Source organism: Plectrocnemia conspersa, unplaced genomic scaffold (assembly GCF_051122295.1).
Source record: "Plectrocnemia conspersa isolate PC_06_02 unplaced genomic scaffold, ASM5112229v1 ptg000009l, whole genome shotgun sequence".
Lineage (NCBI taxonomy): Eukaryota > Metazoa > Arthropoda > Insecta > Trichoptera > Polycentropodidae > Plectrocnemia > Plectrocnemia conspersa.
In genome coordinates, this window is record NW_028277173.1 from 29,088,891 (window position 1) to 29,110,437 (window position 21,547).

The 21,547-nt window shown below is 32.3% G+C and overlaps 2 protein-coding genes across 4 annotated transcripts; one reads left to right on the forward strand and one right to left on the reverse strand.

Moving 5' to 3' along the window:
* The first annotated feature begins 1,846 nt into the window (after positions 1-1,846).
* On the forward strand, positions 1,847-3,606 carry Phf5a (PHD finger protein 5a). The gene is made up of 3 exons (XM_088193673.1): positions 1,847-1,987; positions 2,075-2,265; positions 3,391-3,606. The coding sequence occupies exons 1-3, from the start codon at positions 1,936-1,938 to the stop codon at positions 3,481-3,483; spliced, it is 336 nt and encodes a 111-aa protein (XP_088049799.1). The 5' UTR covers positions 1,847-1,935; the 3' UTR covers positions 3,484-3,606.
* A 5-nt stretch (positions 3,607-3,611) lies between these two features.
* Klp54D (Kinesin-like protein at 54D) lies at positions 3,612-21,303 on the reverse strand. 3 transcript variants are annotated; one of them, XM_088193670.1, is made up of 10 exons: positions 20,802-21,303; positions 5,899-6,006; positions 5,538-5,823; positions 5,332-5,475; positions 4,723-5,101; positions 4,534-4,652; positions 4,357-4,461; positions 4,165-4,300; positions 3,873-4,095; positions 3,612-3,795 (listed from the first exon to the last, which is right to left on the reverse strand). In XM_088193670.1, the coding sequence occupies exons 1-10, from the start codon at positions 21,062-21,064 to the stop codon at positions 3,648-3,650; spliced, it is 1,911 nt and encodes a 636-aa protein (XP_088049796.1). In that variant the 5' UTR covers positions 21,065-21,303; the 3' UTR covers positions 3,612-3,647. The 3 variants fall into 3 exon arrangements, with proteins under 3 accessions (XP_088049796.1, XP_088049797.1, XP_088049798.1); XM_088193671.1 differs by having other exon boundaries at positions 3,612-3,783; positions 3,848-4,095; XM_088193672.1 differs by lacking the exon at positions 20,802-21,303 and adding an exon at positions 6,732-6,927.
* Between the last annotated feature and the right edge of the window lie 244 nt (positions 21,304-21,547).

The window sequence follows — 21,547 nt, forward strand, 5'->3', positions numbered from 1 at the left end:
AAAATCTTATTTTTTTCTTAAGGGTAAAATGTTTAAGCCCGAAATCAACGATGAGCAGTTGTGTTACTGCGTGCTTCGACGAATAGATAAATGCAACCATTGCTACGGAAGTCATTAACAAAATTTATGAAGAAATTCTAAAAGTCAACAGATGTCAATCTTAGTTTCGAAAGTTCAAATCAGGTAATTGGAACCTGGAGGACCTTTTTAAAAGGGGACGATGGTCGGATTTTGATGAAGATAAATTCAAATATTCAATTGATTCTGATTCTTTTCAAACCATCGACGTATTAAGCCACAAACTCGGATTTTCCTGGTTTACAGTGCAGTTTTATTCAAACAGGATCGGGAAAATGAATAAAATGCGTATTTGGATGCCGCACGAGTAGTACTGCAACAAAACAATGTCCGCCTATATACAGCAAGAATGACTCACGAAAAAATCTTGCCAGACCTTGATTCGTCTGATTATCATATTTTTTTGATCTAAGGAGCACACATTGACTAACAAAAATATGTGAACGATGTTGATAGTCACCTTATCCAATATTTTAACTTAAAACCACATAAAAGTTTTTACAAAAAGGGCATTGAAAATTCACAAATAATAATAAATTAATACATTTTAATTTGTGAACTATTATAAACTTGTTATTATAAATACTACGGCAGCGGCTCAATCTATATGTAGTTTTCACCCTCATCGTCCGTCCGCCAAACTACCATTACAGTTCATAATTAATAAATGTAAATATGCATGAGCTAGATTGACTTTATTTTATTTATTTATGAAGATATTCATTTACGAGATTATGAAAATCTAATTTGTGATGATCAATCAGTATAATAATTATATAATTAACACTAATTTTGATCTTATAGAAAATATGGCAATTAAAAAAAGCACTCAGGTCTATATGTGATTCAACGTACACAAATCACCGACTAATAATCGTGTTGATTCATATGTAATGTTATAATGTAAAACAAGTATATGATTGCTTAATCATAATAATAGATTAAATCTAAAATATAGGAGAAAATAATAAGAGTGAGTGATATGAAAATATTAATTTTAAAAAATCGCGAACGTACTCTACATGCATAACGGGGGGAGGGGGGGGGAGAATCAAGACAAATTTAGCGCTCTGTCACTATTTAATTTAATACTACACTATTATAATAGCTCTAGGTAATTTTCCCTAGGATACAAAGCTTCTGTTCTATGGTAAACTTTCCATAAGTTGTAGTTGCATAATGTTTGCCTTGTCTCTTTCTAAGTGAAAATAATGACTACGAGTAATTTGAAACAAGTGATTCCTAATTTATTTATCATTAACAAAACTTAAATTTTAGGAGAAAGTGTTCAGTTGAGCCGGAGCCCTGAAGAGTGATGGTTAAAAGATAAGGGTAACTTCACAGCAAGCAGTACACGGAGACTTTAAAATCAAAACGATTAAGATAGATTTGTGATCGGTCAGAAAGTTTGTCTTCAGCGCATCTTAATTACATAAATATTTGAAAGGAATCTCAGTAAATAATAACATGCTCAATTATTTAATATAAATATGTATCACGCGATGTTTAAGATTTATTAAGCAATATTCGAAAATTTCCATTTTGAGACGCATTTATTTAATATAATATGGAAATTTCACAGTTATAATTAATATTTTTTAATAAATAATTGGCCAGCATTTAAAAAAAGCGAGTGAAGAATTATACAATTTGCAAAAAATGTACAATTTTCATTTAAAAAATATAGTATTGCTTTATTAAACGATTTATTTTTGTTTCTTTTATTTTTATGGGTGTAAACTCGTAAATTATAACTAAAAATATTTTTGATAGCGGCAACATTTTTGACTTTTGTTGTCCGTCGTTTCGGAGTAAGAGCTGCATGCACAACATTGATTAATAAGCGACAAAAACGTCATGGCGAAACATCATCCAGATTTGATATTTTGTCGAAAACAGCCCGGAGTGGGTAAGCAAAGATGTATCTCTTGTAGACATACATTGCCGCTCTATTTTGAGGTTGTGTTTACACCGGCTTTGATCAATTATGTTATAGCCATTGGCCGTTTGTGTGAAAAATGCGACGGCAAATGCGTCATTTGCGACTCGTACGTGAGACCTTGCACCCTGGTGAGAATCTGCGACGAATGCAACTACGGATCATACCAGGGACGATGCGTTATATGCGGTGGGCCGGGCGTTTCTGACGCATACTATTGCAAAGAGTGTACCATACAGGAAAAAGATGTAAGTATTTCATGGTAAAATACAAATTTAAGAATATTTTACCTTACCTAATAACATCTTTTGTTGCTTCTAGTTTTATAACTTAACTGTACTTGTAATGTCTATATGAAACCCCAATTATAACTTTTATCATCTCTGAACTAATAAAATAGTTACTACGTCTAGTAAATTGTGTAAACATATAATAATGTATTAAAGCAACTCTAGTGATATCTAACTTAATGAATTGAATTTGGTTTAGTTTAACCCTCTCAAGACTATCATATAAATATTGATGTATTACATACCCATATCCCATTTAAAATGTATCCGATTATTCCGAATCGGGTAATTCTCATTTAAGTGACCAAAGACGATATATTGCATTTTGGCAATTAAAGTGTTAAAACAAGTTGTACCTATAGAAAATTTTTTAGGTTAAATCGAATATTTTACTAAAAAGTTTTGGAGGGTTCCAATTTTTTAAATATTAAGCACAAATTGTACCGTCCTTTTATTATCGTTTTTTAATAAATAATTTTGCAAATTTCTCTCATTTTACGTTTTTAATGTTATGGCAAATTTATAGTTCAATAAGGGTAATATATTTATATTTTATGTAAATAAATTATATCAGCTATTTGAGATATTTTGAATTTTATGTCTTGATACGTTTTTTTTATATATTCATTTACTATGTATTTTATTTTAAATTAATTTGCTTATAAAAACTATTTAGTTTTTTATTCAATTGTACTATGATTTAATTTAATTTTTATTTATTATTATTTTTCTTTACAATATCTTAAAACCTTTGCTCTACTGTTTATTTATAATTATTTACTTACATATAGATACCTATTAATTATTTACATACATTTTTTAATTATTTTAATCTGATGTAATATATAATATTGCAAATTAATGAAATGTATTTTATTAGCATATAGGAAATATTTTTTTATATAATTCAAAAAATCTTTATTGTCTGGATTAATCAGTGTCCGCAAAAATCCAATCACAAAGTTCACTAATAATATTGTAATAAGTAAAAATAATTTAGTTTAATAAGTTTTGAGTTACACTATAATCTATTAATAGTTAATGGTTGACAATTATTACTAATTTATTTTTCATTTTTTCCAGAGAGATGGCTGTCCGAAAATTGTCAATTTGGGTAGTTCGAAAACAGATCTATTTTATGAAAGAAAAAAATATGGTTTCAAAAGACTCTATTAACGGGTTTATTTTTGAAACACTTCCTTACTTTAAATATTTCGATAATTAGGTAATATTAAGTGTATATGAATAAGGCTTTTGTCTTATAACATATAATTTTATAAATTAAATAATAAAACATCACATTATGCATTTTCATTATATATTTTCATTTAACACACAACTCAATTACTAACAAAGCTACTCGTGCTGGAACTGTGAGGGTTAGTCCATATGTTGGTAGAAGCGTCGAAGTCTCCGTTGTACGACATGTTGAGCATTTCGGAAGAGTAAGTAGGCCGCGCTGGTATTATAGGCGATCTGCAACAAACTCTGCATAACGAAGATATTGTTACATTCGGATACTATCTTCAATCTTTAAAACCTGATGTTGATGGAACGGAGCTTACGAGTTAACGTCTTCGAGTTTTTTCAACAAGCGCTCGTTCTCCCTGCAGACCAACTCTTGATCTCGCATCACCAACTCTCTGGCCGTGAACAACTCGGAGTTTTCGTTTCGTAACGCTTGATTCTCAGTCATGTACAATTTTATTAATTCGGCCAATTCGTGCGTTTCCAACTCGGCGAGCTTTTCTATATCGACCTTCGGCGGCGTTTTAATCATTTGATTACCTAAATTATTTTCAATTACGTTAATATTTTACATATATATATGCACACACAAATTATGTATTAAAATACCTAAGCTATCGTTCAAATGAGGTATTGTACGCATCGGATCCACGTGCATATGTAAAGCAGATCTTAAATGATCGTTCTCATTTAGTAGAACATCAACTTCTTTTTTTAACCGCAATATCAATGCTTCTCTCGGGTCCTATTCAAAATATAATATATGACAAGTTTAAAATTATATATATAATGTATACGTACCATTTTAACTATTGGTTTATTTCTTATTTTCTTAGCTCTAGACGCATATCTTAAAGTATTAACGGTTTCACTCGTGTTGGATTCGGCCGGTGAGATACACGCAATCTGAAATATTTATTTGTGTTGTTAAAATTATATTTACAACCTATTTCTAGTAAAGCTTATAATAATACTTACCATTAGTGTAACGCCATTACCGGCGAGACTATCAGCTAGCAACTTAGTTAATTTGCTGTCTCTATAAGGTATATGACCACTTTTACGCTTTGTGTCACTTAACGATGCAATACAATAACCTTTAAATAACAAAAAATATTTATTAATACCCAAAAAAATTATATGCATAATTAATTTGGTTGAACTTGCCTAAAACCATAAGACTCTTATTAATATTATTAGCTTCTTCGAGAGTCGTTCCTTCGCTTTGCGTTTTTTTAGTCATCTCGCTTCCGGCCAAATCAACAAAATTAATCTTTCCTTGTTTACTAATGAAAATGCCATCTTCAGCTTGTTGCTCGGAAGTTATGTAAACAGTAAGAATCGTATGACTCCGCGAAGAGTAATCGTTCATTCCATGCGAACCAACTTTTCTATTCCTCATTCCTTCTTCTAAAACAGCGAACAGATCGTCCAATTCTTCACAATCGACGGTGAATAGATTTTCAACGAAAAAACCTCTAGCCTTTTTCGACCATCTAACTGCTAATGGTTTTCTAGCACTTCCGGGATTAAGCAAATCGATCACCTATCAATATTAAAAAAATGTTAAACACTAATCTATTTATTTTCAGTATTCAGTGCAAACAAACTTGATTCAACACATGATATTAAATTACTGCCCCGTGATTGGTCAATCACCCAGAAAGCATATATATGCATGTAAGTACACAGGGCGGTTTTGTTTTATTTTATTTCAATTAGTTTTTTTGCACTGACTTTTGATTATAGCAATATTGCTTTTAATTACAATAATACCTTTTCATTGTAAATTTCTAGAAACGACGCTTTCAAAACAAAATGAAACTCGCGCCTCATTTGTAACAATTGGAATAGATACACAAACGATCTTATCACTAAACCATGGTCTTCTGAAGATATGTTAGACTTTCCATTGAAATGCTATAAAAAATAATTGATTAAAACACAATGATAAATGAGGAAGTATATGCTTAAAAAATTACCAATCCCGGAGGTCCAGTCAGCGTATGAGTTTTCCCACTACCGGTTTGTCCATAGCAAAATGCGGTACAAGAAAACCCCTCTACGGCCATTTCTAATAGTCTTTTGATTCCAGAGTGCTCCAAAATGTCTTCTTGAGTGGATCCCGTCTCAAAAACAACATTATAGCTAAACAATTTCGGTTTCGCTCCTACTATTGAGCTCTCGCATAAGATTTGTCCGTTGCCCGGAAACTCTATCACAGATTTGTCGGCGCTCTTTCTTTCTTTACTATTCAATGGCCTTACCCTTTAAATTTTAAGAATAATTTACAATATATTGCGTGTGTAGATGGATTTAAGGACTTATTTTTGTTGAAAGTACCTGACTACCACATTTATATTATCTTCTCCCAGCCAGCTTCCTTGCCTTCTAGTTGATGGTATTGTCTGATCCAAGCCATCGGAGCTGCTTAATCCACTTCCAGTCGAGCTATAATGATTGTAAGTCATAATAATATTAATAAATTGATTGTGTGATCGTTTAATGTATTACTCTTAACACCTAACCGACGGATCAGCTAGTTACTACACTTTACGTTCGATGACGGTAATCCACGAGACTGGTAGAATCTACCTTTAGTTGCTTCTAATGTTTAACGACGGGTACTAAAGTATATATCCAAAAAAACTAAATCATTTTGTGCTGCTATCTATGGAATGAATATTTGTCTATATGAAAAAAATATTACGACTTTATCTTTTTCCATTTAATCAATAGTAAAATCCGTAGTAACATTTAACACTTTAGACACACGTGATTATTGACAGCTGTCTGATTTTCAGTTCTGCCAATATATGGAATTCGAATTGGATCAGCCTGTACATAGATGGTTAATGGATAGATTTACATACATTTTGCCGCATTGTCAAGGGCATTTCTGCATTTTTTCAACTCGTATAAATTTGTCGCATCCGACAAGCGGTGTGACATGCAATTTGATAATAGCGTCAAATGCGTCGTGCGCGCGTGTAAAATAGTAAACACGCGGCATTGATCAGCCGAGTCAGATTTATGGGCCAGATATGATGTTTGTATGTCCTAAAACCGATTCGACGTGACCCAATTGTGCTCATCGGCGGCCTAGGTTTGACACAAATTGAACTCATCGATGGATTGTGTTGAGCTTTGCCCTCAAAAATGACTGAAATACTTACCAAATAATAATCACGCTATCGTCCGTTCAATTTAGTATGACCGTTCATTTTAAAGATTTGAGATCTTCTTAGTAGCAGCACTATCCAACTGATATGTAATAAGAATTTAGATAAACAGCTGTTGAAAGATGGCAGCGCTTCTCAATGGGTGAACGATTTTGAGTAGCGCTTCGTTGTGCGAAATATATAAAATGACGCTCCACCACATCGAACTGTCTAGAAATGATTGCAAAAAATATCTGAAGGATGGACAGGTATAGAAGACGAACGCAAAATGCGTTGTGAAGACAACGTAACGCTCAAATCCTACAGCAACATCTTCAAAAAATCTGTGCTGCCATTGCTGCCATTTTATAAGAGTGATCATAGCTGAAGAGACTTTTCTAACAAAGGTTTTTCATGAACAATGTGTTTTACAAATATAATCACTATATTATCGATTACTTTTAGTGTATTTATTTCTGGTTCATATCCATCTTTATTTACCCAGTATACTTAAACTCTTTCATAAATGTGTCTCTCTTTTTCGCTTTTGGCATTACATTATTTTTATCACCAATCTTTACACTGCCTTTCTAGTCCAATATGTTAAATAGATCCGGTGAGAGAACACATTTTTGTCGTACGCCCTTTCAATTTTATTCGATGTCATCAATCAGTTCTTTCATTTATAGTAGCATAACTTTAGTTCCATTTACGATTAGCAGTAATTTTGTTTTGTATATATGTATCATACTAATAAAGATTATGGTTTGAAAGTGGGATAATAAACGTACTTGTATTTTATAAACTAGCAGTCTATAAATTTTACTGTATAATGGATATAACCGCATCGTAGTTATATTGTTTACTGTGACTGTCATATTCCATACCGAATGACTGTTTGAACATGACATACATATATTTCCCATATTATACGTTTATCGATTGTCCGATTTCAATTATTAAACGACGTCAAAAGTAGACTACATTATAATCGAAAACATTTTCAACTTTTGCTATTTTAAACTTTATTTCCTATCATTACCTTGTACTACAAAATGTATGTATTAGGTATTATACTATTACGTTTATATTGTTAGTATTATGCAAAATACAATCATATTACTTAGATGCATTATTAAACAGAGTTACTTGTGTAAACGAATACTTTTATCAAATCACAAAATCAAACTCAATATTTTTGCAATCTATGTATCTTTATATTATTTTATCATAAACTAATGGAAGTCTGAAGGTAATCAAATTTTTGACAGGATGGGTAGTTGAAACGGTCGTAAATGTAAAGCTTTACAAACACAACACAATCATATCAGCGATAAATTGTTTGATTTTACTTTCCGTAGAGGTCGCGGCTTGGGTTTGAATTATAAATTTTAACCGGTCACGCACGCCACTGACCGCCAAAGCAGAAGCAGTTAGCAGATAGCTTTCTTTAATTAAAGGAGAAAATGTATAATGTATTTATTTTTTGATTAGTAGAGTAGGAAAAACATTTATTTATTTTAATAAACCCTACTATCTGTTACGGTAGTAACTTTCTCACAAAACCACAAACGTTAGCTAATTAATATGAAAATATATATTTTGTATAGCATTCGTATGCTGAAGCAAATGCAGCTTATGCCTGCGCGCATGCTTCCTCATTTGTTCTTCGACAGTATTTATTTTTAAGTCTAAATGAAGTAAGTTTGTTCTATATTGTCATTTCAGCTTCTTCCAGGGGGGTGAGTAAAAGTTAAAATAAAAAAATATTTCAAAAATAATATTTACATATTAAAAAGCATTTTTAATATATCATTAAATGACATGTATTTTTCTAGTCAAATTCAAGGGGAGGAGCATATGCACCATCCCCACCCATCTAGCGTTAATATTAAGAATTTCCATAACAATATTACAACATACAATAAGTGAGAATCGAATGAAGCGCAACAAAATTAAATTTTGATCAATACAAAAAGACAAAAAAATAATTATCTCTTCTCAGAAGTCAAAAATCCACGTCAAGAGCAATAAAATCCATACCAATTCATGGTATACGGTACAACTTTTCAGTTGTTCCTTTCTTAGTAACGGATCAATTATATTTATAAAATTGGATGAACGGACTATTGCTCCCTAACTGCTCTCACGGAACATCGGTCTCATGAAATAAGAAAAAAATCCATGCAGGAAGGCGTTAAATTTATTAAAAAAGTAGCATATGAATTGTTGGACCACACAGAGCAGTCGTCACACAAAGGCTCTCGTTACAACTAGAACTTAATAGTCCCCACATAAATAACACGCAAGGATTCCCCGGTGCATTGAATTAATATTGTTATAAAACGATCACGGGAAGCAATATATCACCGGAAGACTAATAGTACCGTAAGGCCACAAATTCCCGTTACACAATTCAACCTCAATCAAGGAAATGTCACTTTCTAAATGCGTATACTTATTTCGTTGTTCTAAGAAGCGAGTACAACAAAAAGATTATGATTAGTGAGCAATCTTTTCAGCCCTGAATATTTAAGCCTGGATTCCAATGAAGAGTGTTACAATATATTGTCATTTCAGCTTCTTCCAGGGGGGTGAGCAAAAGTTAAAATAAAAAAATATTTCAAAAATAATATTTACATATTAAAAAGCATTTTTAATATTTCATTAAATGACATGTATTTTTCTAGTCAAATTCAAGGGGAGGAGCAAATGCACCATCCCCACCCATCTAGCGTTAATATTAAGAATTTCCATAACAATATTACAACATACAATAAGTGAGAATCGAATGAAGCGCAACAAAATTAAATTTTGATCAATACAAAAGGACAAAAAAATAATTATCTCTTCTCAGAAGTCAAAAATCCACGTCAAAAGCAATAAAATCCATACCAATTCATGGTATACGGTACAACTTTTCAGTTGTTCCTTTCTTAGTAACGGATCAATTATATTTATAAAATTGGATGAACGGACTATTGCTCCCTAACTGCTCTCACGGAACATCGGTCTCATGAAATAAGAAAAAAATCCATGCAGGAAGGCGTTAAATTTATTAAAAAAGTAGCATATGAATTGTTGGACCACACAGAGCACTCGTCACACAAAGGCTCTCGTTACAACTAGAACTTAATAGTCCCCACATAAATAACACGCAAGGATTCCTCGGTGCATTGAATGAATATTGTTATAAAACGATCACGGGAAGCAATATATCACCGGAAGACTAATAGTACCGTAAGGCCACAAATTCCCGTTACACAATTCAACCTCAATCAAGGAAATGTCACTTTCTAAAGGCGTATACTTATTTCGTTGTTCTAAGAAGCGAGTACAACAAAAAGATTATGATTAGTGAGCAATCTTTTCAGCCCTGAATACTTAAGCCTGGATTCCAATGAAGAGAGGACAGGTACTTGGCAGACATTCGAAGAGAGTAGCAAACGCCCGCCGCCCGCGGACAACATACTGTCATGGACGCTCGCACCAGAGAGGGATCAACCCCCACACTACCGTCGCTGCCTCACCAACCAACTTGCGTCTTACTGGCTGCGAAGTTATAATCCCGAAAGTTGTGGACCCTGACGTTCGATATACGAACACGTAAAGTTCAGATACCCGAAAGAATGTTTATTATTATCTTATTTATTTAAAAATAATGAATATATTTTCGAATTATTTTTATTTTGTTTTTTTTTTCAAATACTCTTTGATAATTTAATTAATGAGTTTATCAAACATTTAGACATTGCCGGGTTGCTGGAATAACATTTTTTGTAAATTAACAGATTAGTGAGATTATATTGTATTTTTTATGTCTCGTATTGTGGAACTTTCGACATTTCTTGCGAGTGATTTTGTGAAATTAAAGTGGTGCTTTTTTACAATGTGGGAATTTCTGGCACGTTGAACATGAACAATGGTGAGTAAACATTCTATTTTAAAATAATTATTAGTAAGTTCTTAGTGATAAAAATGCTATTTTACCAATACTCAAGTTCTTGTACGTACTTAAAATAATACTCGGGAACGCAAACTTTAGTTATTAGGTGGCAGAGAATCTCTGCAGCATTCTTTGTAGGAATTTAGTGGAAAATAAAAATGAATAATATTTAGAATAACATAGAAGGTTATCGATCTATCTTTGTATCAATATTTAAAAGGGGCAGAGGAGTTTGTTTTTTACATAAATAATAATATGAATTATAAAATTATTAATGAAGATAATAATACTTATTAACTATCATCGAAATCAAGATTGCAGGGATGGATCGATCGCCGTTAAACATTTACATTGATAATAAGGCTCTAAATTTTGGTCAAAATATGTTGAATAATATAAAGGAGATAATTATAAGTATAATTTTAGAAGATTTCAACATAGATATAATAAAAAATACATACAACATTAGTGATTATATAACAATGATACAATCTTATAATTTCAATATCTTAAGCAAATCTTTATATACAAGGATTAGCACTAATAGTAATTCATTGATAGATCATATTATGTCAAATTTAAATTTAATCGATCAAAATTATAATATCGACAATGCTATAAGTGATCTTAATATATTGTCTAAATAATATGAAAAAATATCTAACAATAGTGAACCTATTAAAGAGATAGTTAAAATGAACTATAGACAACTATAAAATATAATAAACTCTTTAATTTTAAATTATTAGAAAATGTCAATAAAGACTTTAGTAAATTTATAAATAAAATTAAAACCGCTGCAATATATAAAATCTTAACAAAAAGTTTAGATAATAAAAATATAGGCATCGTTTCATGGCTTGATGAACATTTTAATAAATTGATATTGCTGTTGCAAGATGGCAGCGCCTCTTAATGAGTGTATCAATATCGAGCAGCGCTGTATTGGAGTTTTATTTGCAAAAATATCTGGCAAAATAGTAAATCAACAAAAAAATGCAACCATCACGTCAAATTAAATCCTCTCTGAAGGACGGAAACGTATGGAAGAGTAGCAAATCGGTTGTTCATGATTAAGGCGCTGTAAGGACAACCTAACTTTCAATAAAAATAATATTTCGAGTGCTATGTGTCACACTTTATCAGACTTCCAGGAATACTGCTGAGCATGTATTATTTATTATTAAGTATGTTATCAATGCGATGAACTTGCCTTTCTCAGAAGCCAAACTGTTAAGATAGAGTTATCAGTTTGTCCTCAAGTATCGGTTTAAGATGCTTCAGAAACATTTTTCCTAAAAGCTTCGATAGTTTTGAAAAAAGCGATAATGATCGATATCTAGTGACGCTTTCTGTTTGTTTTTCTACTTTTTTTATCATTATCACTTATGTACATTGCTTAGGCAGATATTTCAGTATAAAGGCAGTTTTGAATAGACGGGTAACTTTCTCGATAGTGATAAACCCAAGTTATCTTTAAAATTATCCTGTGATAAAATCAGCTACCATTTTAATAAAGGAAAAAACTGCAATTAGTCGCGCACAGTTAAACTTTTATACACCTTAGAGTTATTTAGTTTTAATTTTCCTAATTTTTTCAGAAAATTTCATTTGTTGTGCATTTTTCATTATTATTATTGTGAAGGTATTTAAAGTTAGTGATTTAAATACTCATCATTCATTATTGTCTTAGAAATTTAGCTTCATAAGTTTGCAAGCATAAGTAATCCTTTTTCTCCTTCACTACATAAAAGTGGAATAAACTAAATGAAAGCTTCCTAAATATTATATATTCACTACCCATACATAATAATAAACTAAATCTAAGTATTTATGGTCCACTGAAAATGATGTTGTATTTTTTAAAAATACTTTTTGAAATCTGTCATTTAATTCTAGAGGGCGCAGCTCTAGAAGTCTCATCAATCTTTCGACCGGTGGCTGATCGGCAAATCTGGGGATGCAGGCTCTCTGTGAGACGCGACTGTTGTTAACCCAGTGGGCTCTGTTCTCACAGGTCCTCTGGAGTGTTTGTCCCAAGTGGTAGTTAGTAATGTTTCGGCCAATATATTGACGACAAATAGGTGGATATCAAACAATAGTCTAGGAGTATTTGATTCAATGTTTGGCTGTCTTGGAATAACGAATTTATTCATTATTTATATTTTAACACATTTTAGGCCTTTAACCCTTTCACAGCAGCTGATATTTTGTAAAAAGCGTTTGTAAAAAGGTTCGAGGCATCGTTGTCTGCTTCGTTCTTGTCGCATCTTATACAATAAATTTTCATCCTTGAGGCATATTATAAAAAAAAATTCTATAGTTAAAGTTAACCAAATCCTGACTCGTGATGTAAAGGTAAAAACATTACTAGTGTTACACATTGCTTTTATTTAAATTATAGCGAAATATTTCGTTTCCTAGTATTTTTATAAACTTGTATGTACATATATACAATTTGTATATTAACAAAATCTTTATGCTAGTAATTTCTTCAAAGGGAAAATTTACCTTCTAAAATACTTGGTGACAATTTGGTATATGTCAGCGCTAAAAAAATATAGTTAGCTTTTTCTGTTCCATTTTTTTTATATATATATTTTTAGCTTACCGTCGAGGTATGCTATTTTTTCTAATCCGATAATTGTGTTTTTTGTTGAAAATATTATATACAAATATTTCGCGACCTACTCAATATTTTGGGCCATAGGTTAAGAAACCATAATTATTACTTCTATGAGTATATACTACATATATTTCATATATGATATTATTACCGCATTGGCATTAGGATTTTATTGTATGTACAAAAATACTGAATCGGTTTACTTATATATAATGTCTGAGCTTTTATCGATTACACGATGTTATACATTTTTTTATATGAAATTGAAGTATGATCATTAAAAGGTGAGATGCAAAGGCAAAAATTCACTGCAAAGGCAATAAAATCGTGTCAGTGCTGTCGCAGTGAGAACGCTCGGCAACGAGCGTTCCCACTGCGACGGCGACGGCACGATTTTATAGCTTTTGACGTGGATTTTTGATTTATGAAAAGTGATCTCCAATTGATCAAAATTTGGTTTAAATGTGCTTTATCCGATTCTCACTCGTAATATTGCTATAAATAGCAGGGCTGTGGAGTCGTTAAAAAAAACACGACTCCGACTCCGATTCCGATATTTACCAACAATACGACTCCACTCCGACTCCGACTCCGACTTCGACTCCGACTCAAAAAAGTTTAATTTTATCAGGTATTTTTGGTGTTTTTCTACACGTTTAATAATCATACGATATACACATTCATTATTACGCAATTAAAAATTCATAAATTTCATAATTTAAAAAAATGCTCGGAGTCGCTCATTTTTCACGACTCCGACTCCGACTCCAACTCCGGCCAAAACACCACGACTCCACGACTCCAACTCCGACTCCACAGCCCTGATAAATAGTCATAATATAAACGTTTGATAATCGAGCGTGGCAACACTGAGCAGCAAAGAAACCACAACTAATTATCAGATAAATAATGTGAGTAGATAGTTTTATAATTTTTAATGCCTAATTAAAATATTTCGCATAATATTTTAATTAGGCATTAAAAATGGCTAATTTTTATATTTATTTCTAGCATAGAAAGGGTTAACTCGTACCTATTTTTATTTATTAAAGAACTTATATTACGATGTTAAAATATATTTATAATGCTATTTTTGTCATGAGGTCTGGAATCATTGTTTTCCCAGGTCCCGGGTTCGTTCTCAGCGGTCCTGCATAGGTACTTTATAATTTTACCCTTGAGAAAATAGGGACTTAAATAAAACGTGATATGAGGACCCCTAGAAGTAGGAATAACCACGTAAACATATTCAATTTACCAGACCCAGTAGAAAAACTTCCTTCAAACCATAAATATGAGTCATTGTGGTGAATACTTTTAAAACCGTCACTTTCGAGCAATATTATAATTATATATCTATCACAGTAGATGGTATACCTTAGTAAGAAAAACCTAATAGATCCTGGTTGAAATCCTATTTAAAACCTATCCCCTCGAACTTTAGGATTGGCATGTTTTGAGACGGCAACAATAGTATTTTATATATGTGTGATCGCTTAAAGCTTTCTCCTTCAATTTGCCATAAAAAAACTATGTAAACATCACGTCACATGTAGCGAACTTTATCAAATTTGCTTCTTACAATTTAAGGTCTCTATCGATTCCATCCCTCTGTGAGGTCATGCTCGTTAATGGCAATAAACACGACCATAACAAAACACCCAGACTGACCATAAGCTACTGACTTATTTTTGTACAATAAAATAGTTTTTAAAACAAATATGAGACGACTATTTATTAATTATTTAAATTCAGAGGTGATCGATCAAATTATAGTTATAATAAAATTACTATGCCATGCATGGTTATGGTTAAATGTAGACATCGACTGATCGCCGATTTATGGTGCTTAAAAATTCTCAGAAATCGTAATCGTGTACATTAAGGCTATGTACTCACATGAAAAAAATATGAGTAATATAGAAGAGAAAATCGTGAACTTCTCACATTTCCCCTCAAGTAAATTACATAAATTAATGTATATTTTTGGAAACGGCTAATTTTCAAATTATTACTTATTCCACATACTATATACACGCACGTCTCTAATATATTATAGTTATATATCATAATTTGACCGTATATACATCAGTGGCGTACGGTGGGTGTTAATATTGGGTGTGCTATAAAAAATTTAAAAAAAGTACATTTTTTCATTTTTATTAGCCGAGGTTTTGGCATGCCTAAACTGCCTTACAGCTTTTTCCCATATATAAATAAATAAATAAACAGCAAACCTATTCTAAAATATTATTATATAAAAATATCAAATTTCCAATAAACATAAAATTATAATTATTTATATATAAAATCTAATCTTCTTTCTTTAATCATAAATTTTTCTATCACGCTGTCATAAAAAGTGCTCTTCTTTTTAATATCCATAAGGATCCCTTTTTCTATTGAAATCAAGCTAAGGCCACATAGCCTTTCTTGGCCTTGGGTACTTTGATAACAATTATTAATTCGTTTCAGAGCAGAAAATGAACGTTCTGATGAAGCAGTACTGCTTGGAAGAGTTAATATTAGTTTGCCTAATTTATCTATTTCCTGAAAACCTGACTTAAGATTATTTGGGTTCATAAATTGTACAAGCTCTTGAACAGATTTCTCTGCAAATTCAGGTAAATGATAAAGAACAGCAAGCTCATTTTTTAAACTTATTTAATCAAATAATGTTCTATAGAATTGTTGCAGTTTGGTAAGTAATTCATTTGGAAATTTTCCTTTATATTGCTCATATTTTTCTTTCTCCAGAAGGTGAAAATATTCCAATTTGGACATTGAAGAAAAACGGTATTCAATTTGCTTACATATATTATCAACTATTGTATTAAATAGTTGGCTAAACGCGTGCTTTTCTTCAACAAGCAAATCATTACTCAGTCTTGGATAATTTTCTTCCGTTACATAAGAATCCCATAATGTTTCATAATTATTTTCCTGTTCATGTCTGAGTTTTTGCAAAATTTCGGTAACTTTCTTACAGCAATATAATATGTCAAAAGTTTTGGATTGTAAAATGTTGTGTAACACATCAGTTTTTCCAAAAAGGTTTGAAAATATGTGGAGAAGTTTTCTTGTTTCAAAATCTTCCAAAAAGCTAAGAAAACCTCGTGCTTTTATTACAGTGTCGGGGTCCCATAGTTCACAATTTTTCACGACGTCTCGAAAAACGTTCGTAAATTCATTTCTGTATTTTTGTGTAACAGAAGGAAGTCTTCTACCTACAAACTCTTGTAAAGCATTTATTCGTTTGGAAGATTTCGAAAAGAATGCAGACAATCCATTTAAAGTTGGAAAGAATGATTTGCACACTTTTATATTGGAAAGACCTTGTTGTAATGTTAAATTCAACATATGAGCATAGCAGTGTGTAAAAATGGCCAGTGGATAAACTACGAGTACTTTGGCTTGCAAACCATTTATATGTCCACTCATTACACTCGCCCCATCATAAGTCTGTCCAACTAATTTTTCTTGAATTTGAAATTCTTCAATTATATTTACAAGGTGGCAAAATAAGCCATCGGCTGTTTTATCAGAGCTAACGTCTGTAAAGCCAATAAACCGCTCGTAAACTTCACCTTCATAAACAAAACGCAAAACTGTTGAGAGCTGTGAGTTCGTCATTATACCTGAAGTTTCGTCAAGAATAATAGCGACAAAATTTGCTGAATTTACTTCTTCCTTAATATGATCTTTAATAACATCACCAATTGCTTCAATTACGTCATTCTGTATGGATGGGGAAGTACCACGAAACACCGTTGCAGTATTTAAATGAGTATCCAAAACTGAATCGTATTCTCGAAGTGCATTTAAAAATTCAAGGTGATTTCCTTTGTTTAGTGAATTACAGGACTCATCGTGGCCTCGAAAAGGTTGTTCTTGTTTTCCTAGATATACTACTGCGTCAATAATTCGTTTTAATATTTCTCTATTTTTATTTGTTGTTCATTATGTTGACTTATATTAGCTTTACGTTGAGCGTCAATCATGACTTCAATTCGTTGTTTTCCAAACATTTTGAGAGAAAAAAATGATTGAACGTGTGACTCCGATCTTTTGTGTTTTTTCAGTGCCCTTATCAGATGACTAAGGTCAGCAAATCCACTTTTATTCCACACGCTTCTTTCTTTGGAAAACAATAAACATGGCCAACAGAACAATCTAGATCGAAGTTCGCAACCTGTTAACCATTCAGTTCGTTCATATGATGAAAATGAAAAATGTCTTGTATATTCACATTTATTGTCTTTATGCTTCATAAATAAATTGGGAAGAGGTGGACGTGGTTTGCCAATTTTGATTATCTTCAATTTAATTTCATAACTTCTTTTTGAAAATGGATTATTCAAAATATCTTCAACAGTATTCTTCATCATTATTGGGGTAAATAAAAAAATATAATCTAGAATAGAAAATTAAATATTGATCATATGTAAATAAGATAATAAACTATTTTACGCCAAAATATAAAAAAATGAGTGACCTGTTATTGTGATATAATGTAATAAAACAGCAGCGACGGACGCAAGAGTTTTTGAAGTACGCGCACCAAATTCGAGACCAATTTTACTACTGAGCGCTGCCAGCCGACAGATCGACTTCAGCCGTTAAATCTCGGAACAATTTACTTTAGTCGGCGGCCGCGCGCAAGGTCGGCGCGTTATATGTGTTGTTCCAAAACGATCGCTCGCGCGAAAACGTTCAGAGCGAATGACAAATACCAATGCATACTATACACTGCATATTAAAATTTTATAATTTTGCATACTACTGTATGCAAAATGATGTCGCTTTACGCCCTAAATTTTCTAAATTTCTAAATTTATATTTTAGATGGTTTTGCGGGTGTGCGCCGCACACCTAGCACACCCTGAATATACGCCCCTGATATACATACATATATTTTCAATATTTCTGAAGAATAAAATATGAGCTTCCCACAAAAAGTATTGATATTATAATAATTTAATATTAATGTTATATTCACGATTGATCACTTTTGTACATGCTGTTTTGATAAAGCGAATAAAAAGATTTTTATCGTTGTTTTTATATCATCAATTCAATTTATATTAATGTACTTTACGTACTAATTTGTATATATGTATTTACTTTTCACACGGTACATGTTTATCCATATAAACATATTTAACCTGACATATAAATCATAACCTTTGTGTAAAAACAATAAACTATTCAGTAATTACCGACAATTTTCCCTTTAATCGACTTTTTAGAAAATGGATACGATTATATTTCGGCGGAAATCATAGCAATTTGAGTCTTTTGCACATGAATTATATATTAATGTTGAAACACATATCAAAGCAATGTTAAAATTAAGCTTGACATCACTAAATCGATTGAAAAATCTATTTTGCTAATGTAGTTTTATTAACTGTTAAGTTAAGTTTGTTAACTGTTACTCAACTTAAGTGTTTTTAATTCTAAGAATCGCTCTATACGCCGAATCGCAGTATAATCCACATACTTTATTCAAACATCGCGTTTACCCCAAACCAAATGAGGGTGGATAGTTGGAAAACGAATTAAAGTGTCAGTCAATCTCCCTTCAGCCAAGATCCCTTGTGGAAGGTCAAGTTCATATCAATTTGCATTTTTAGGCGAGCTTCAACCCCTGGCTAAAATCTGAGCGTAAATAAAAACAATTAACCGGCCGATTCCATCACGCAACTTTGTACCTTTTTAGGGTTAATGGACAAGACGGCGTTGTATTCCGAATAATCGCGTGTCTGGCGAAATTTCGTAGAATCATTCATGAGTGTTCATCTGACCTTAAACTTAGACTAAACGGATTCCGATTTGTTGTTTTGAATCTTTTATTCGACATTCACACTGATTTACTTTATTAAAGTACTTTATATTAAATAAAGTTTAAGCGGTGATTAAAGTATGAATATATTATGATATACAACTTGAAATGACGTCTCTGATTCTAAACCAGAAATTCTCGGATTACCCTTCAAATAAAATTTTAAAAAACAGTAAATATTTTTCAAAATCAAATCGAGGGCAAAAGTTGGCCAGTCAATGTCCATTTTATTAATATTTCAATTTCATTAAGATCCATAGTATTTCATTACACATAACAAATGCCCCCCACCACACAATAACATCCCTGGCAGCACTATAAATCGCACAGCTGTCAATAATCACGCGTGTTTTAAGTGTCAAATGTTAGTTTGCATTTACTTTTACGAAATGCATTGCTTAACCATCGCTCAACGAGCTCAACTGTTCTGTACGATCTGTGTATCGAAATTTATGGAAAGATTGTGGTCAATTGCATTATCCTACTGAGCGAACAATTAGCAATATGGTGAAAAAAAATCAAGCTACTGGAAGCGTTAGAGATAGGGTAAAGCCTGCGCATCATTGCGGCGCCCAATCAGCCGAGAATATTGCTACTGTGAGTTACAGTGTGGCCGAAGATCCGGAATTGTCGATTCGTCAGCGTTCACAGCTTTTTGGCTATTATTATGGTTCCCTTTGGCGTATTTTGCATCTGCACTCATCTAAAATTCAGATAACACAATTTACGCAAACTAGGCGTTAGAGCAGTGGAAAGTCAATGCTGATTTTTCAAAGAATATATTCTTTTCTGATGAGGCACATTTTCACCTCTTTTTCTACGTTGATAAACAAAATTATCGCATATAGGATAAGGAAAATCTTTATGTAATTCACGAGAGACCATTACATGCTCAAAAGTGACTGTTTGGTGTGCATTGTGGTCAGGCGGCGTCATTGGGTCCTACTTTTTTTTAAAGATCGGACTGTAACAATCATGATAACCGATTATTTTTGGCACTAAATCTAAGATATTGATGTGGAAGACATGTGATTCCAATCATACGACGCAACATGTTACAAAGCATATGCAACGTTGAATGTTTTGCGTGAAAAGGCCCAGATCGCATTATTTCACATTTTGGTGACGTCAACTGGCCGCCAAAATTATGCAATTTAACACCGTTGGATTTTTTGTGGATTTACGCTAAGAGTCGTGTCTACGCTGACAAGCCCGAAACGTTTAAACACCTAAAAACCAACATCCGCCATTTTTGTATAGCTCAAAATGTATGATAAACCCATTAAAAAATACTTAAAAATTAGTAAAAGATCCAGAGGTGCCATTTAGTTAATGTTATTTTTCATAAATAATGTACTACATAAAATGTTCTATTATTAAAAAAAAATCCAAGATATCCTTAAATTTGTGGGTATTTTTTTATTAGTACTTAACCTTAATTAAAATACATCCATCAGCAGTGTCGCACTAGTTGACAAAGTCACATTAACCCATATTAAAATATGATACTATATTTTTAAATAAAATACTTTTTAAGTAATTTACTTTTTAATTACACAAAGTGAAAGACGTATGTGTGTACATATGAATGTACTACCCTATTCTGTATAGACTGAAGTGCGTGGAAATTAACCTATTTAATTTAATAAATATTAAAAAATATTTTACCATCCACCGGCAGATCTTCTCGTGTAGCTGTTTTCACCGGTAGAACCTCTCTGAGGGCTGCTACTTCTAGAACTGGAATTCAACGTTTGGCAACTGGAGCCCCTGACCATAGATTCGGTCCTCTTCTTTTCTCCATTAGTCTTCTTCACGTCTCTAGATCCATCCCTAGACAACTGCCGCTTTTTCAGCGCCGAAAGATTGTCTATGGACTTCGACAGAGATTTAGCCGCCGCTGAAGAGAGCTTAGAATTTTTAGAATTCATCGCCTTGCCTAAATCAACACCTTCCAATAAATTTGGAATCTATAGACGCAACATTTGCAAAGTTTCAACGCCATAGTTCATATTGGTGCACAATTTGTAATTTGATGATAGTTAGGAAAATTACTGTTAAAGTTGCAGTTAACGTGGAAATGATTATATTAATTTATCGCGTTAAACTTTTTTTATATCTCAACTTTGTCCACTCCACGTGTGACTTTGACCATTGTCCGAGTGCCACTATTGCGACATAGAAATCGCCCGCTTCGTATATACGACCCCTCGCGAGGGTCGCTATGGCGACCCGACACCAAATATACCGAATATACTCACAAGGGCAAAGTCCTCGATGAATGAAGCTCGCAGACCAATGGTTTCGCGCGACGCACAGAGGCGAAAAAATTAAAAGTTGACGAAAATTTATTTAAATACTATTAAATATTATTTACTAATGTATAAATTATAATTAATTCTTTCAAATGGAAA

Excerpts from the sequence above, each read along its gene's own strand:
- Phf5a (XM_088193673.1), top strand. The coding sequence starts at position 1,936 with ATGGCGAAACATCATCCAGATTTGATATTTTGTCGAAAACAGCCCGGA. Across the intron at positions 1,988-2,074 it reads TCGAAAACAGCCCGGAGTGG|CCATTGGCCGTTTGTGTGAA; the intron begins GTAAGCAAAGAT and ends ATTATGTTATAG. Across the intron at positions 2,266-3,390 it reads GTACCATACAGGAAAAAGAT|AGAGATGGCTGTCCGAAAAT; the intron begins GTAAGTATTTCA and ends CATTTTTTCCAG.
- Klp54D (XM_088193670.1), bottom strand. The coding sequence starts at position 21,064 with ATGAATTCTAAAAATTCTAAGCTCTCTTCAGCGGCGGCTAAATCTCTG. Across the intron at positions 5,476-5,537 it reads TGACTGGACCTCCGGGATTG|CATTTCAATGGAAAGTCTAA; the intron begins GTAATTTTTTAA and ends TATTTTTTATAG. Across the intron at positions 3,796-3,872 it reads AAACTCGAAGACGTTAACTC|AGTTTGTTGCAGATCGCCTA; the intron begins GTAAGCTCCGTT and ends TTCGTTATGCAG.